At 43.6% G+C, this 17,264-nt stretch overlaps 2 protein-coding genes across 3 annotated transcripts; one reads left to right on the plus strand and one right to left on the minus strand.

Moving 5' to 3' along the window:
• Positions 1 to 780: 780 nt before the first annotated feature.
• CD2BP2 (CD2 cytoplasmic tail binding protein 2) lies at positions 781 to 11,391 on the minus strand. 2 transcript variants are annotated; one of them, XM_088655370.1, is made up of 7 exons: positions 11,267 to 11,391; positions 7,471 to 7,552; positions 6,563 to 6,695; positions 4,844 to 5,001; positions 3,143 to 3,641; positions 2,613 to 2,734; positions 781 to 1,115 (listed from the first exon to the last, which is right to left on the minus strand). In XM_088655370.1, exons 2-7 carry the CDS (start codon positions 7,543 to 7,545, stop codon positions 1,005 to 1,007), a joined length of 1,098 nt encoding a protein of 365 aa, XP_088511496.1. In that variant the 5' UTR covers positions 7,546 to 7,552; positions 11,267 to 11,391; the 3' UTR covers positions 781 to 1,004. The 2 variants fall into 2 exon arrangements, with proteins under 2 accessions (XP_088511496.1, XP_034992191.1); XM_035136300.3 differs by lacking the exon at positions 11,267 to 11,391 and adding an exon at positions 8,778 to 8,868.
• On the plus strand, positions 11,374 to 15,219 carry LOC118095233 (sesquipedalian-1). The gene is made up of 2 exons (XM_035136302.3): positions 11,374 to 11,525; positions 14,408 to 15,219. Exon 2 carries the CDS (start codon positions 14,421 to 14,423, stop codon positions 15,039 to 15,041), a length of 621 nt encoding a protein of 206 aa, XP_034992193.1. The 5' UTR covers positions 11,374 to 11,525; positions 14,408 to 14,420; the 3' UTR covers positions 15,042 to 15,219.
• The last annotated feature ends 2,045 nt before the right edge of the window (positions 15,220 to 17,264 follow it).

Here is a 17,264-nt window from a genome sequence, read left to right on the forward strand (position 1 = left end):
TTACCCTCTCTACCTCCCCCCCAAATCTTCTATTTGCTTGTGTATGATATTCTCTCCTCCCCATCACTTAAGATGCTACTGGAAGCATTGAGGAGCAGAAAAGAACTGACAGCTACAGGTGAAACTCGGAAAATTAGAATATCGTCAAAAAGTGCATTTATTTTAGTAATGCAACTTAAAAGGTGAAACCAATATATGAGATAGATGCATGACATGCAAAGCAAGATATGTCAAGCCTTTATTTGTTGTACAGTGGTACCTCTACTTACAAATAACTACTTACGAATTTTTCTACTTACAAATGGAGCTCCGTCCGCCATCTTGGATGCGGTTTAGATAGGATTTTTTCTACTTACGAATTTCTAAATAGGGTTGCTTCGACTTACGAATTTTTTCTCCCAATGCATTCCTATGGGATTCGACTTACAATTTTTTTCAACTTACAAATGTGTGTTCGGAACGCATTAAATTCATAAGTAGAGGTACTACTGTAATTATTTGTCGTTAGGCGGGTCAATTATAAATGGAATGTAATTAATGAAATGTAATACCGATGTTTATTTTTGTATTATTGTAACTACCGGTATTTGTTTTATTACTGTGGAATTTCCAAAAGAAAGCATTTGTAAAAATTTAAAGAAAAATAAAAAATAATAAGTTGCACTTTTCAACGATATTCTAATTTTCCGAGTTTCACCTGCAGAAGGCTGCATGCCAATCCCTATCCTATGCCCAACTCACAGGAATCGTCAGCTGGGAAACAATAACCAACCCAGCCAATTTAAGGTTGATTCTTTTTATTTCTCACAAAATGCGTAGCAACTTCAGAATGAGATGGCAAATCAAACCTCTCCCTCTTCCCCTCTGCAAACACACGCACACAAAAACACACACACGCCTCTTCTCCCCTGGCCCCCACCCCCTAAAGTCCGGCAAGTTCTTTCAGTTTGCCTCTGTGTTGAGTTGCATCTCTTGTGCTCTGTGGGGCAGGAGGCGGGTTCCGATCACGTGTAGAGGTCAAAATCAATGCGCTTGGAATTGTAGAACTGGCCCTCTGAATTCTCCACCTTCCGGCAGTAAACCCCATCGGGGAAATAGCCTTGGGATACCCAGTCCTGGAGGGATACAGAAGAGGAAAGTGTTGAAAGAGAAAGGGATGGGGGCAGGGGGTGAAGTGAACAAACAAGCACTGGGGGGGGGGGAATTATCAGCATAACTAGCCAATGTGGTATTCAAAAACAACTGACATTAGCATATCAAGGGGACCAACAAAATCTGTACACATGGAGAGCCAAAAAACCAACAACATGGGGGTCCTACAAACTAAAATGCGTTAGGTGGTTTTCACCCAAAAACAGGCATGGAAATGAAGGTTGTGAAAGGCTAGAAACTTGGTTTTAAAGATGAAATCGGAGATTCTGGGGAACCCGAATTCTGGACTCAATGCCCAGTTTTGTAGCCGAGATTGCACAATACACATTGCTGGCAATATTTTCAGAGAAAATGAATGGTGGTGTGCAAGAATATTCCAGATTTTGCACTTTTAGGCTGCTTACTCAGAGGTATTATCTTAAACACTTGCAAACACCGTAAATAAATATTTCACTCATAATATATCAGTGGCCCAATGTTCATTTATTCTCTTTCCAAAATAGATTTTATCTTGAACAATTGCAGACACACAGTAATAAAGAATCCACTTGTGATCTACTAGTGGTTCAGTGCTCAGACGTCGTTCCGGTAATCAGACGCGTTGTCGCCAAAGAGCTTAGTCATTGAGCTTTGTTGTAAATAATATACAAGAGAAGACAGTATGTAAACGACTTAAAGCAGGGGTATATCTGTCCCCATCTGCATATTTCCATCAGGAGGAGCACAGAAAGAGGTTTAACAAACTGAAGGACATCAAATGTAACCAAAATTATCTCTGTGGCAACTGATTACATTAGTGTTAAAAAAATCCTTGGTGCAGCTTGACAGCTGTCACTACAAATCGAAACAACTTCTCTAGCAACATGATTTCCTTGCTTAAGTGGAGTTCAAAATCCCAGTGCATATATGTACAGGAATTATTCTTCACTGTCTTTGCATATATTTTCATTAAATGTTTGCATTAATTTTACATATGGAACTGCTTTTAATTGTTTTTATACTTTTCTTGTTTTACAGTTACAGTTTCTTGTTTTTATGATTTGTATTTTATTGCTGCAACACACCAGGGACCATGTGGTAAAGAGCAGGTAAGAAATCTAACACATTGCTTCTCCAATATGCTCACAGCTGCTCACCCACCTTAGCAGGCCAGCCACAGCGATGTGCACTTGCAACCACGGACAAGACTAAACACCCAGGAACAATAAATGCATAGAGGTGGACTGAAGATCAAAGAATTAGGGGAAGAAATGAACATAAAAAAGAGGGAGGGGGGGGAAAGGAAGGCTACTGAAAGGATGGAAAAACAAAAAATTATCAGCAAAAGGCCACTGGTACAGGTGGAAAGAATGAAGATTGAATGATGAAGAGAGAACTCCATACCTAAGACAAGAGAGAGACATGAAGAAATATCTGAGAGAGAAATAACAGCGGTTTGACTGCCCCACTTTGTCTCTTACCTGCATCTGGGAGCTGCTAAAGGGGCCATAGAGTTCAGACGTGTTTGTATTCTCCCATTTGTATTCCCACATGACCTCGGAGAGAGCATCGTCGTCGCCCTGCTTTTGCTCCTCACTTCCCACTGCCGGAAGAATGTTAGAACTGGTGTCAGGTTGCCAATTCCAACAATAACCCAATGGCTAAGATCCGAAATACAACCAGGACAGTCATGTGCTACACCTGTACTACTTCAAACGTCAGGATTCTGGGGGACGGTTGGGTGATCCCACATTGGAACGCTTCCCCACAGAAACACCCTGCATGTAGAAATCTCAAGTACCGGAGAGAATCTTAAGAGCAGAAACCTTTTCCTGAGAGGGAATGCTTTTCTCTGCAGGCAGAAAATGAGCACAACACACTTTCCCCCACCTGCAGCGATATATCTCAGCAAGCAGCTGCGCTGGGGGATTTATATATTATTATTATTTTGCAAATCATGCGTTTTTGGTCTTCCCAAAACAGCAACGCAGTTCCCAACAAAAGGACTCACTCGCTGGTGTCTTCTCCCCCAGTTTCGCTTCATCAATATCCTCAGCAAACATATCGAATTCCGGCTCAGCTGCGGATGCGGGAGGTTGTTCCAGTGCCCGGAGCCTCAGTGCCAGCTTCTCCCGGGTCTCCTGGTAGATCTCATACACGCCTCGCGCCACCATTTGGTCAGCCAGCCCCGAGAGGCGCTCCAGCTGCTCTTTCCGTTCTGGCGACCCGGGCTTCTGGGGCTCTCCTTCCTCGGCTGGCTCTGCCTCCTCGGCCTTGAGGCGGCTCCAAGGCCTCCGCTGACGCCCGCTGTTCTTGGGCCCGCCCTTGTCTCCGAGCCTCTGGATGGCCCTGGCCACCGTCTCGCCAGGCAGCACCAAGGCCACCATCCCTTCCAGCAGCGCCTTCTTGTCCAAAGGTGCCCGTCCGACTTCAATATCCTCTTCCTCATCTTCATCGGCAGAATCTAGCGGCGGCTTCTTCTGACCAGGACGCTGCTCCTTTATCCTGACCTGGTTGGGAAGCGAAAGGGACAGGAAAGCCGTAAGAGGCAAGTGGTTTACCATTACAAAATGTGGATGAGCTCAGCTTGTTAGAGCAGGCATCCCCAAACTCGGCCTTCCAGCTAATTTGGGACTACAACTCCCATTATCCCTAGCTAACAGGACCAGTGGTCAGGGATGGTGGGAACTGTAGTCCCAAAACAGCTGGAGGGCCGAGTTTGGGTATGCCTGTGTTAGAGCATGGTGCTTCAGGTTCGATCCCCATAATGGGGCAGCTGCAAATTCCTGGATGGCAGGGGGTTGGACTAGATGGTCCTCAGGGTCCCTTCCAACTCTGCAATTCTAATGTATGGGGGCTTCAGATCCAGTCAAAGAACTCTAGCAGGTGCCGCAAGCCAGAAATATCCTTTCTGTTATTTGCACTCCCTGTTCCTATTAGATATTCCCAAGAATCCCATCAGCCTTGTTTGATGCAACACTAATTCACTGGTTGCCCAATTATTGTGGTATTAAAAAGTCATGGAGGTAAGAGAGCAACATTATTCCCGCTTACTTAGTTTTCAAATACTACACCTGACTATGCTTTCACCAACTACAGCCATCTTTCAAAAGATAATAAAATTCTGAAGTTTAACCTGTGCTGTAAGCATACGGGGGGGGGACCGCAAATGGGGGGACAACGACCACATGCTATCCCACTTTGCCTATTTCTCATGTCTATCCTTGCACTGGTTTCTATTGTGCAAGGTAGTGCGTGCGCAGTGCAGAGCTTGTATGGGAGTACACAGCATCAAATCCCTACTCCGCTATGAAGCTCACTGTCTCCAAGGCTATCTTGTCTTAGAATTACTTCAAAAGCTGTAAGTCCTGAGGACCATGCAGGAAAGCAGCTTAAATTTATGACAATCAACCGGACTTATTTCTGACTACTTAGGGTACCTAGATTTGAGCCAGGAACCCAGTTCACTCCTGTCCTAACTGCAGAACTATAGCCCATTCCCTCCCCTGCTGCTCCCTCTTGCAGACATTTCAGAATTTCTTCCCAGAATCTCTGTTTTTATGACTGAACAATGCAAGCACAAAAACGGATGCTTTGCTTCCTGCTACAGTGCAACTGGGAAATCAATCAAGCTTCTCTCTCTACACACCAAGATTATCAGCTCCCTGTTTGCATGGGCTGTCTTCTGCTCAGCCCAGACAAGCAACCTTACCCAGTCTATATTGTCCAACCAGTTATCCCGAATCATTGCCTCTTTCTTCAAGAAGTAGTTGCCTTCTGAATCAAAATGGCCTTCTTCCATCTCCTCCTGCAAATTGAATGGAGTGATGCGGACACCATCTTCATAGTCGATAGTTGCAGATTCCTGCCCTACGAGGGTAAATAAGGTTGGGGGGGGGTCAAATTATGATGGAACAGCCTCTCATAATACTAGAATAAAATGACTCTTAACTTTAATAAATCACTGGAGCAGGGCTGATAGAAACCATAAGAACATCCTAAACCCTTTTAAAATGTGGCTCCTTTTCTTGGGAGGGGAGTATTACTGGGTTGCTGTTTTTATTCTCATTATATACTGTATGTTGTGATCATTTCTGTGAACCGCCCAGAGACCTCTGGGTATAGGGTGGTATATAAACTCAATTAACACCAAGAAGTGTGCATGCACACGAAAGCTTATACCAAGAACAAACTTAGTTGGTCTCTAAGGTGCTACTGGACAATTTTAAATTTATATATACATATATATTTCAACACCAACACCAACAACTCGAGAAGAGCCTGCTGGATCAGGCCAGTGGCCCATCTAGTCCAGCATTTTCACAGTGGCCAATCAGTTCCCTGTAGAAAACCAGCTAGATTTGAGCACTAGAGCCCTCTCCCCTCCTGTGGTTTCCAGCAACTGGTTTTCTGAACCATTGCTGCCTCCAACCGTGGAAGGAGAGCACAGCAATCATGGCCCATGGGCACTGATAGCCCTATCCCCTATGAATCCTTCCACTCTGCAATCATAATTCTGCTAGCCCTAGTACATCCAATAGTGTTTCTATACATACATATATAGAGGCAGGATTGCTCATTTTAGCTCAGCACTCTGACATGGCTTCAGGGGGCTCAGAGGTGTGAGGCTGAAGCATTGTGAGTGTCTCAATCACCCATTGCTAAAACAAGCCCCAGTTTTTACCTTGGGCTCTGGAAGGGAAGGCTGGGGGTGAGCAGTGGTGGATGGCCAAGGTACTCCAGCTACTCCAATGGCCAGCCCCCCAATGAGCCCCTATTCCTCTATACAAGCTCCAAATATATGGAGCTGAATTGGGGAGTACAGTATTCATCTTCCACAGAGGAATTGGGGAGCACTGGTCTTCCATAGAGGTGTAGTTATGAGATCAGGGGCTACAATCCTATGCACACTTACCTGTGAGTAAGTGCCAATGAACACAGTGGGCTTACTCTGAACAAAACATGCATAAGGCCCCTTAAAGGGCTCCGACAACCCAAAATATTGCCTTAGCTGCCAAGACCTTCCAAATTTTGTGAATACCTAAACACAACCTACTATAAAAGGATGCTTTAAGGCTTAATGAAATAATGTATACAAAGGGCTTTGAACACATACAGCCCAATCCCACACATATCTACTCAGAATTAAATCCTATTAAATTCAGTGGGATTTACTCCCAGGTGACCCTTAGTTTTCATGCAGATTTTCTCCCTTAAGCACTGAAATAGATACTCAATAGCTCCATTTCCTTTAGTTTTGCCACATCCTTACCATTGCAATTCCAAGCAAAAGTAGCCTCTCTTATCTTTATAAGGACTAGTGGGTGGCTTGCTGTTTTGGGTTTGGGTTTCAGAAAGTAGAAAGATCACAGAATACAGAATCTCATTATCCAAATATGTACACGTACCATGGTTCCAGTTCCATACTTACCTTCTACATCATCTGATGCAAGGATGTCATATTTGCTGCCTCGCCCTTCCTCCTCGTCATCCTCCTCATCACTGTCCAGTGAGTGCTTGCCCTTAAAGCGGCTGCCTGGTCCTCCAACTGCAGGTTCCACCAGCTGTTAAGAGAGGGGGGTTGGTAAAGAATGTAGAAATTGTCATTCAGAAGCTGAAGAATCTGCCTGTATTCCCCAGCATCACTAGTTTAGAGGGCGTTTTTCTTTCTTTCTTTCAAATCAGCAGCTTATCCCTCTTTTAAGCTACCCTAAATCTTCAGGGTAAGCCATCGTGTATTCTCAAGTCAAGATCCCAGATTTTGTATGTTTTAAATGGACAGTTCCTTGTTCACTTTATCCCCTGAATATGAAGATAGGTACCTCTACTTACGAATTTAATGCGTTCTGAACGCACATTTGTAAGTAGAAAAAAAATGTAAGTCGAATCCCATAGGAATGCATTGGGAGAAAAAAAATTCGTAAGTCGAAGCAACCCTATCTGGAGAGCCAGTGTGGTGTAGTGGTTAAGAGCGGTAGACTCGCAATCTGGGGAACTGGGTTCGTGTCTCCACTCCTCCACATGCAGCTGCTGGGTGACCTTGGGCTAGTCACACTTCTCTGAAGTCTCTCAGCCCCACCCACCTCACAGGGTGTTTATTGTGGGGGAGGAGGGGAAAGGAGATTGTTAGCCGCTTTGAGACTCCTTCGGGTAGTGATAAAGCGGGATATCAAATCCAAACTCCTCTTCTTCTTCTAAAAATTCATAAGTAGAAAAAATCCTATCTAAACCGCATCCAAGATGGCGGACAGAGCTCTGTTCGTAAGTACAAACATTCGTAAGTAGAGTTATTCGTAAGTAGAGGTACCACTTTATTGGAGAATAGCCTCTTTCACTCACCTTCTTTTTTGGCAAGTTCATTTCCTCCTCATCCTCATCGCCTTGGTCCTCAAAGGTCACCTTGCGTTTTGACATTATGGCTCTACAAAAAGCAAACCAGATTCAAAAGATGAGCAGAGGGGATGGGATGCAAGACACCCAAGAGTTCTATCTGCAGGCAACACAGGAGAGGGGCTTGGCTGTTCTGACTGGTTTGGTTAACCAGAATTTGCATACTGCTAGTTCCACTGCTGATAAGGCCCTTATCTCTACCATGCAGGTCTCAGGGGAAAGGGCCTTATCTCCACCATGCAGGTCTCTGGGGAGGGTTTGTAAACAAAGCAACTGTTGACTCCATCTTTGCTGCATATACTGGTAAAGAGATGTGTTTTATACGCATCGTTTTACCCTTTGCAAAAGCAAATCCTATTACAATACATCTCAGCCTGTTACGTAAACTCAATGAACAAAAGAGCCCCTGCAAAAAGATAGCAAATAAAAACTCCTTGCATATTCTGTCACAATACTTCGATTTAGAAATAGCTGCACTAAGAAATCCCAAATTTCTTGGTAAGAATGGCATGTTTTAAGTTTTGTATACATAATTTACCCGGTTTCCAAGAGAAACATTTTCACATAGCTCAGGGTTTGCTTGGGGGACACAAACAGGGGTGTGTGCGTGCAGGCCAATAAGCCTCTAAAGAGCAAGGAGTGCAACAACTGAACTCTGACCACTAAAGTTAACAACAGTCTTGGGGGAAAGGTAAAATGCTCCAATTAGTTGGCAGAGCATGAGACTTAATCCCAGGGCTGTGGGTTCGAGCCCCACATTGGATGAAAGATTTCTGCATTGCAAGGGGTCGGACTAGATGATCCTCATGGTCCCTTTCCAACTCTTCTACACTTCCTCCTCTGGACTTTGCCTGCTGAAAATAATCCAAACGTAGTCAAGCTTCGCTGCTCATCATCATCTCCAGAGGTCTAAAACGCAAATGAACTCCAGACAAAATGTGGGTGGTTTATTATTGTTGTTGTTGTTTTAAAAAACAACCCCCGACACCAATTACGTCCCTAAATTAGCCACTCTAACTAATTGCGGGAGAGGCCTCCCAAACTCCAAAGAAGCCTGTCGCACGGCTCGAAGGCCGCCCCGCGCTTTGCAGGTGTGAGCAAGGGGGTGTCATTGACCCGGGAGCGCACCTGGGCAGGTATGCCGCCCGCGCCCCCAGCCAGACGTCCAGGCGGGGCGGGAGCCATTAGAATGTGCGCATTACGTCACTCGCGTTCCCCGCTCCTCCCCCCCCCGCGCGACGGGACGCGGCTCCCACCTGAGTCCTCACGCAGCCGCCGCTGCCCCCAACTCTCAAACCACCGCGGCGAGGCAATCAACATCCGGGTCCCGCCGCGCCATTCGACGAGGACGTGACGCTAAGCAGGCGGCGGCGCACGCGCTCCGGAAGTGACCGCAAAGTATTGGCAAGCGGTGGCTTCGTTCGCGCCGACTACCACGAAGAGTGTGGGCAAAGCCTGCGAGTGCAGGCCACGCGCGCGGGGTGGGGTGGGGTGGCGTATTTCCTAATTTTGGACCTCCTCCCAGGGCAGAAGTTCTGTAACATTCCATGCCAGTGCAGCCCTCAGGAATTGTGCAGTTTGTTCCTCAGCTCCAGTGTATCTTGGGTTGCGTGCCTGCACACGAAAGCTCATACCAAAATAAAAACTTAGTTGGTCTTTAAGGTGCTACTGAAGGAATTTTTTTATTGGACTTCCTCCTGTGTAGGACTTCGACCTTAGGAATGAGTAGTTCTTTAAAGCGGTGTGGTTTTAACGGCGCAAATACTGCTGGTGGAATTAAAAGGGAACCAAACATATTCCTGAAACAGGTCAAGCAACAACCCTCAGTATAACGGTTACCTCCATGGTTCAACGCACTGTATCCCTGAATAACATCTGCAGGAGATACAAGCATCTCCTTGGCCCTTTCAAGAAAAAATGAAATGAAATCATAGGGCAGATGACCTTTTGTTTAAGCCTGATGCAGAACGCCATATATATATATACACACACAACAAAACTCTATACCCACCGCTGTATACAGTTCACGGAACAAAATAAAAATATAAAACCATGAAATATATAATCAAAATAAAAACAACAACCCAATAACACACACACCCCAAAAAAACAACCCCACATCTTATTATTATTATTATTATTATTATTATTATTATTATTATTATTATTATTATTATCAATTGGCTTTATGTTCCACCAGACACAGCATGCAGAGATTCCCATGTTTAGTTAAGGCAGAGGCTGCCATTGCCTGCAAGGATCTGTGGATTTAGGGTACTAATCCAGCCTTTAAGATGTATTTAGCCCTATTAGTTTGTTGCAGTGAGAGAGTCTTGCGGCACCAACAAATTTACCATGCCACAAGCAGTAGCTTGTTTCATCATACTGTAGACAAAGCGGGCTTATGCCACAATGCAATTGTTGGGTTGGGCTAAAATTTACTTCAAACTGATGTCAGGGTTGTGTGTAATAAACATAAAAAAAATATTTATTCCAAATAACAACAGCAACAACTTCATATAAACAATAAACTGAGGGGAAGAACAACTATAAAATGATAAGGGAGACTGAGGCAACAAACCATTTAAAATACCTGGGCAAATAAAAATGCCTTGGCCTGGCACCGATAATTATTTTCTGCATTGAAAAATCAGGGTACCATGACAGTAAAAATCTTCTCTGTTCAATACCTAATGTACTTCCACTAGAAAAGGCACTTGAAAAAGGACCTCACTCAAAGATCTTAGAGCATGCACAGGCCAGGGTGGTATACACACTTACTCCCAGCTATTCCAGGCTGTTGGGATAGCTCAGTTGGCAGAGCACGAGACTCTTAATCTCAGGGTTGATATTGGGACAAAGGATTCCTGCACTGCAGAGGTTGGACTAGATGACCCTCATGGTCCCCAAACACAGGCATTAGAAAATAAATATAACATGGCATTGCTGCCCTCCCTCCTAAAGCAAAACAGAGGGAACCATCATCAAGGAAAGCCACAACTTTTCCTGAGCTGCCTTTCCCCACTATTAATGGGGAATAATGAAAAGTGGAGGTGCATTCACCCCCAACAAGTCCAATGCGACTGTAAAGATCCTTTGCCAGGGAGCACCCAGCTGCTCAAGTCTTTGGGGTTCCACTCTTTGAGAATTATTGACCCAGAAATTACCCTTCCACTTGGCCTTTTATATACAGAGTTGATGCTGGGCCTCTCAGATGAATGACAGGCTGAAATGCAACGGATCCATTTCCAACAGAGTCCAAGAGTAAGCAGAGAGAGAATACAAATTGCTCATCAAAAGCCTAATGAAGAAAAAAAAAACTTCATAATACACCTAAAGACTGCAAGAGATGAAAATTGCTGGTTTCCCCCAGCAGTGCCATTACTGACAATACCCAGTCCCTATAAACCACCATCTTTTATTAACTAATGATGGACCAGTAAGTATATGATACACCAGAGTGGGTGCACAAGGGGGAACAGGCAAGGTCAGAAAAGGGGGCACTTTATGGGGAACTGTAGCAACTAGAACTTAGATCCCAACGACTGAGATTCCTGCATTGCAGAGGGTTGGACTAGATGAAACTCTGGACCCCTTCCAACAGTTATTATTATTCTGTTATTCTACCCTCCATTCCTCACAGCTATTTGTTCCTGAAAGAATCCATTCTGAGGCAACTCTCTTTAGGACCAGAGAGAACTTTCCTTCGAGGTTAAGTTTCAGCACTTGGTTGTGGGTTCCTTACTTCCTCTTTCCAGTTGCTTGTTCTTTTTTATCTTGAGAGAGAAACTGCGGGTGGGGAAAGCAAGGTACTACGATCAAAGGGGAGGCAAGCTTCTCCCATAGCTACCTTCTCTTCCTGGACCAAGTGACTTGTGAATCGCCAGGTGAGCTCTAGTCCCGCCCCTTCACCTGGGAAATGTTTCCTCTTGAAGAGTGGGAGAAAGAGAAACTGCCATGAAGGAAAACCAAAAGGGGGAACTCAGACGCATCTGACACCAAAGGTAAGGGCATTCAGGGGAGTGTGTTTCCCTTTTTTACAATATCCTCATGTTTGCATAGGACACTTGCTATAGTTACATTTATTTCAAGACAAACTGGGGAAGTTATTCCTCCTTCCCTCTCACTCCAGTTCTTCTCCAGCTTTCCCCCTTTCCCAGTATTTTCTTTAATTATGCATAGATTGGTCCTCTCCTTTTTTTCTTCTGGCGCCCTTCATCCTATCGTTTCATTACTGTTGTGTCGTGACTCAATACACAACAATTACTTTTCTTCCTTCACCACCTTTTTGTCCTCACTCCTTCTAAAACCATTATTTCAATTTGTTTATCTGTTCTCCTGTCCTGTTATGCTTATATAACACAATTAGTTTGCTCATTCATTAAGTTATTTCCACTTTTGTTCCAACATCCTACTCTAGATCCTGTTCAATTTTCTTAAAAATAAAAATCCATCCCAAATTAGATTCTCTCCCAGCTGGATAAACACCACACATTTAAAGCAACCCAATAATCTTGGCAACTGTAGTTTGCCTGCAGGGAGCTATACTTCCCAGCACCTTTAACAAACTACATTTCCTAGGATTCCTTTTTTTGGGGGGGGGGTACACAGCCAGAGATCTTTCCTGTGTACACCGAGGGTGTAAAAGGTATTAAAGTAAAAAGGCACACAATAAAAATAAAAGCTTTTGCAGATGACGTTATAATTATGTTGGAGGACCCAAAAGAGTCAATATTAAAATTAAAACAGAATTTGGAAAATTATGGGAAGGCATCTGGATTTAAAGTTAACGCAAAAAAAAAAATCATGATCAAAAATCTAAAAGGAAAAGAGATAAAGGACCTGGAAAAATTGGCAGAATGGCAAATAGTAAATAAAACAAAATATTTAGGCATAGAGGTAACACCAAATAACATTAATCTATTTGAAAATAATTATATAAAATTATGGAAGGAAATAAAGGAGGATCTAGGCAGATGGGACAAATTATATTTGTCCCTCTCAGGAAAGATAGCGGCTATTAAAATGGTGATCCTCCCAAAAATCACTTTTCTTTTCCAGATGCTACCCATAATAGGAAAGAAGGAAATATTTGAAGATTGGAAAAGAATACTAAGTAAATTTATATGGGCAGGTAAAAAACCCAGGATACAGTTCAAATTATTAACAGAAGCAAAAGAAAGAGGAGGTTGGGGAGTCCCCGACTTAAGACTATATTACGCTGCAGCCGGATGGTGCTGGATAAAAGAATGGCTGACTCTAGAAAATCAAGAGTTGTTAGAACTAGAAGGATTTAGACACACAAAGGGGTGGCATGCCTACCTCTTGCTGGATAAAAGAGGAAACCAAAGAGAATTTAAGGATCATATAATTAAGAAATCCTTGTACCAGATTTGGCTGGAATTCAAACAGCTAATGGAGCCATATAGCCCTTGGTGGGCATCACCCATCGAAATGACAGCAATGAGCAGAAACCCAACAAATGACAAATGGCCCACATATCGAGAATTATTGGTAAAAGATAAGGACAATTACAATCTAAAATCGTATGAAGAAATTAAAATACATTGCTCGAGTTGGTTACATTATGGCCAGGTACAAAGCATATTCAAGATCCATAAAGAAATTGGGTTCCCCAAAGAAAAGTCCAAATTACAAGAGATTATACTAGATAATGATAAAAAAATACTTGGGAAAGTGTATAGATTTTTATTGGATTGGGAGCTAAAAGATGAACTTACGAAAAATGCCATGATAAAGTGGGCATCAGATATCGGCAGACCAATTATGACAAACCAATGGGATAATTTATGGAAATTTGACTCTAAATTCACAGCTTGTACAACAATTAAAGAGAATATTCTAAAGATGTTTTATAGATGGCACATGACCCCAGATAAGATCGCGAAATATTACAAAACGGGAGAGGGGAAATGCTGGAAATGTCAGGACAAAATTGGGAGTTTCTATCACTGTTGGACATGCCCAAAAGTGGCGGAATTTTGGAACCAGATATATGAAAAACTAAAAAAAACTTCTAAAATGTACATTTAAAAAAAACCCCGAAACCTTCCTCCTAAGTATGACCCCACCAGACATACCTAAAGATAGAGTAAATATCCTGCTGTACACATGTGCAGCGGCAAGGGTATTAATTGCGTCAAAATGGAAAGGAGCTAGCTTACCAACGATTCAGGAATGGCAAGAAAAGTTAAATATTTAAAAATGGCAAAATTAACGGCAATAATTAGACACGTTCCGAGGCAAAAAAAAATAGGCGAATGGAAGTATGTTCAAGATTACTTGGAGAGAGAAGACATAGAGGTTAATTTAGCGAAATACTTAGATTAGAACTTAAAAGGAGAAAATAAAATAAATCTAAAGTGAAAGTTTGATTTGGAACAGATCAGGAGGAACAGCAAGAAGGAGAGAAGAAACAAAGGAACACGTATTGTAAATAACAGGAAGTGATTTTTTTTTTCCTTTTCCTTTTTCTATTTTACTCGGTTGTAGCTTTGTATATGCTTTTTCTTGTTTTTTACAAATTTACTTTGTATATAACTTGATTATTTTCCACTACTTTTTGCCCTTTTTTTCTTTGTTACGTATGTTTTTTAAAAATTGAATAAAGATTTGAAATTCAAAAGCGTGATCCCTCTTTTCACGTGCTTTGCTTCATTTTTCTTATTCCCTTTCACCCCATCCCAAATTTATTCCACACTCTCCCTCATTTCTCTCTTCTTTTTTCACACACACCCGCCCGGTTCTACCGGTATATCTGCAATTCCTTTTCTGGGCCCATTATCACCTGTACTTTCTTGACATGCCCACCTGTTTCATTCACTGCCACCAGTCGTCCATCATAATTTCACCCCTCATCTTTCAGGCTTCTGTCCGCCATGAAACTCCACCTCTCGAGTGCTCTCGCATCTTCCCACCTGAGGCATCTCCCAGACCGGCAGGGATTGCTGTATAAGAAGAGCATCCGCACAGCCTCCTACCGGCCATGCTGGTGCGAGCTTTGGGGCAATATCCTCTTCTGCCGAGACCAATCAACAGATCGGGGTCATCTCCGGCTCATCATCCTGGAAGGTTGCACCGTTGAGCTGCAGGAGTCTGCATCTGAACCGCACACCTTTGAGATTTCCTACCCCGATGGCGTACCTGGCGCCCGATCCTACAAAATGGCGGCCGAGAGCCAAGAAACCATGGAGGGTTGGGTGCGAGCTCTCAGCACGGCAGGTTTCAGTTACCTCCGAGCTTTGGTGACGGAGCTGGAGGGACAGTTTCAGATGTTGAAGCACCAGCAGCCTCCCAAATGTGAAGGACAATTGAGACACCTGGCAAGAGACTTGAAACACCCCACTACAAAACCGGCGGTGGAAGCTGGTGTCTTCAGCATGGGTTTTGGCCAGCTCCATCAGCAATTTGGAGAAGATATTGTGAGGCTGAGGCTGAAGTGGCAGGAGAAGCAAGGCAAGCAGCAATCAGAGAATGAGTCCTTGATTGATTTTGAGTAGGGCAATTCAGGCCATGCCAAATGTTTGGACCGTGCCTCGTGAGCTTTGGGAAGTCTAGAATCTATGAAGTTTAAGGCAAGAATCTGATTAATGCCTTTGAAACATATGCCAGCACATTGACATTGATTTTTACATGCTAAAGGAGAGTTTAATAAATGTGTATTTTTAAACAAAGAAACCTACCAGCCTCAAGAATTGTTTTGTTCACCATAGTACCGTGTTTCTCCAAAAATAAGACACCGTCTTATATTCTTTTTTCCTCAAAAAAAAAACACACTATGGCTTATTTTCAGGGGGTGTCTTATTTTTTTCCTCCTCCTCCTCCTCCTGCCGCGGCCGGCATTGCTGCTGCGCCTATCACTATGTCTTATTTTCGGGGTATGGCTTATATTCCTTGAATGCTTAAAAATCCTGCTATGGCTTATTTTATGGGTATGTCTTAAAATATGTGAAACAGGGCAGTAGCCGCCATACCTGATACAGTGAGAAAGGAGGTTGACCTCAGTAATGGTATATTTTGGCAAGCGCTTATTGTGGGTGGAGTCTGCAGCTGTGCCAACCTCCTGAGTGTGGAACCAAAACCATTCCCCAAAGTGAAAGCTTGCCTTCTTTGCCGTTATTTGGTCCAGCCCATGCATTTAATGGTGTGATGAAAACAGCATTGGCCTAGTCTCTGGTATTTGACTGGTGGGTCAGGACCCTTGCCTTAGCCTTAAGGATGCATTGCCACAACAGCACTATTGCAATATGGTAAAGTAACAATAAAAATGAAGCAGCAGGTACCCACCATGTCTGGCTTAAAAGTTGACTGCTATCAAAACCAGGATTGCCTGGACAGTGGTGGCTCAGCAGAGGCCGCAAGCAGAAGCTTCCCTCAGATTAACTGTAAAGAGATCCTGTTAACTGGAAGAGACGGGCCCTTCCGAACACAAAGTGTGCATCTACCTCTAAACTATGGTCCTTCCAATGGTGTCATCTTCCCCAACCCACTATAACACACACACACACACCTTTTTATCAATGATTTCTAGGTAGTTGCCTACGACTCTCATCATAAAATCATTCCTCCACCACAACTTTAAAACCTAAAAGGATCTTTGTTCCCAACAACAGTTTGAAGAGGCACTGTCTGTATTTCGATTTTCCAGTTCTGCTCTTGCACCCTTAAAGTATCCATGTGTAATTTTACTTTATGTTCATTTGCTCCCTGGCTCAACATCATTCGTGGCTGCCCAACATGGCACTGGTCCACCTCTGGCTACACAAACCCACTGATTTTCCTCTCAGATCAACAACGAAGATTCAAAAGAGCCAGGGTAGTGGCTGGTTGTGGGGGGGGGGGACGGTATTCAAATCTCCATTCCACCATGAAGTCCGCTAAAGTAACCATTTTCCAAGCTCTGTCTCAGTCCCATCTATTATGCAGGACTGCCCCAAGTATGTCATCCATGTTTCAATATGTGGCAAACATATTGATCTTAAAACTACCAACAGGCTTTCCCAATCATGGCAGAGTTGAGAGGGATGTCAAAAGTCACAGAGTTTTAGGACAGAGAATATTTGACCCGGCAGCTGATGCTGGAAGACATCTTCCCATCATCCCTTACTGTGGACCGTGCAAAGTGGAGCTGATGAGAATCCAACATCTGGAGATTCCTCTTCCCTGATCAAGGTCCCCCTACAGAATTCATGTTGGCAAGCTAGTAAAATGTGGGCTAGATGGAGCTACCATGACATAAGAGTTGTAGTTAGTGAGGGATTGCATCCAAGGAGTGCTCATAGCGGCTCCTGGTCATCGTGAAGAGAAAATGTTCTATCTGCACTATATCTTTTAAGGACTATGCTGGATATCACTTCAAAGAGTCCTCTCTTCTCCCCAAAGGATCCTGGGAACTGTAGTTTGTTCAGCATATTGAGAGTTGTTAGAAGACCCCTATTCCCCAGTTTGAAAGTACGAAGTGCAAGTAGATAAGTAGGTACTGCTCCAGCGGGTAGGTAAACGGCATTTCCGTGTGCTGCTCTGGTTTGCCAGAAGCGGCTTCCACATGACCCGGAAGCTGTACGCCGGCTCCCTCGGCCAGTAAAGCGAGATGGGCACCACCACCCCAGAGTCGTCTGCGACTGGACTTAATGGTCAGAGGTCCCTTTAGCTTTACCTTTATTCCCCTCACAGAGCTACAATTCGCAGAGTCCCCTGGGAAAAGGGGTTGGTCATTAAACCAC

This window comes from Zootoca vivipara, chromosome 12 (genome assembly GCF_965207765.1).
Source record: "Zootoca vivipara chromosome 12, rZooViv2.hap1.1, whole genome shotgun sequence".
Classification (NCBI taxonomy): Eukaryota; Metazoa; Chordata; class Lepidosauria; order Squamata; family Lacertidae; genus Zootoca; species Zootoca vivipara.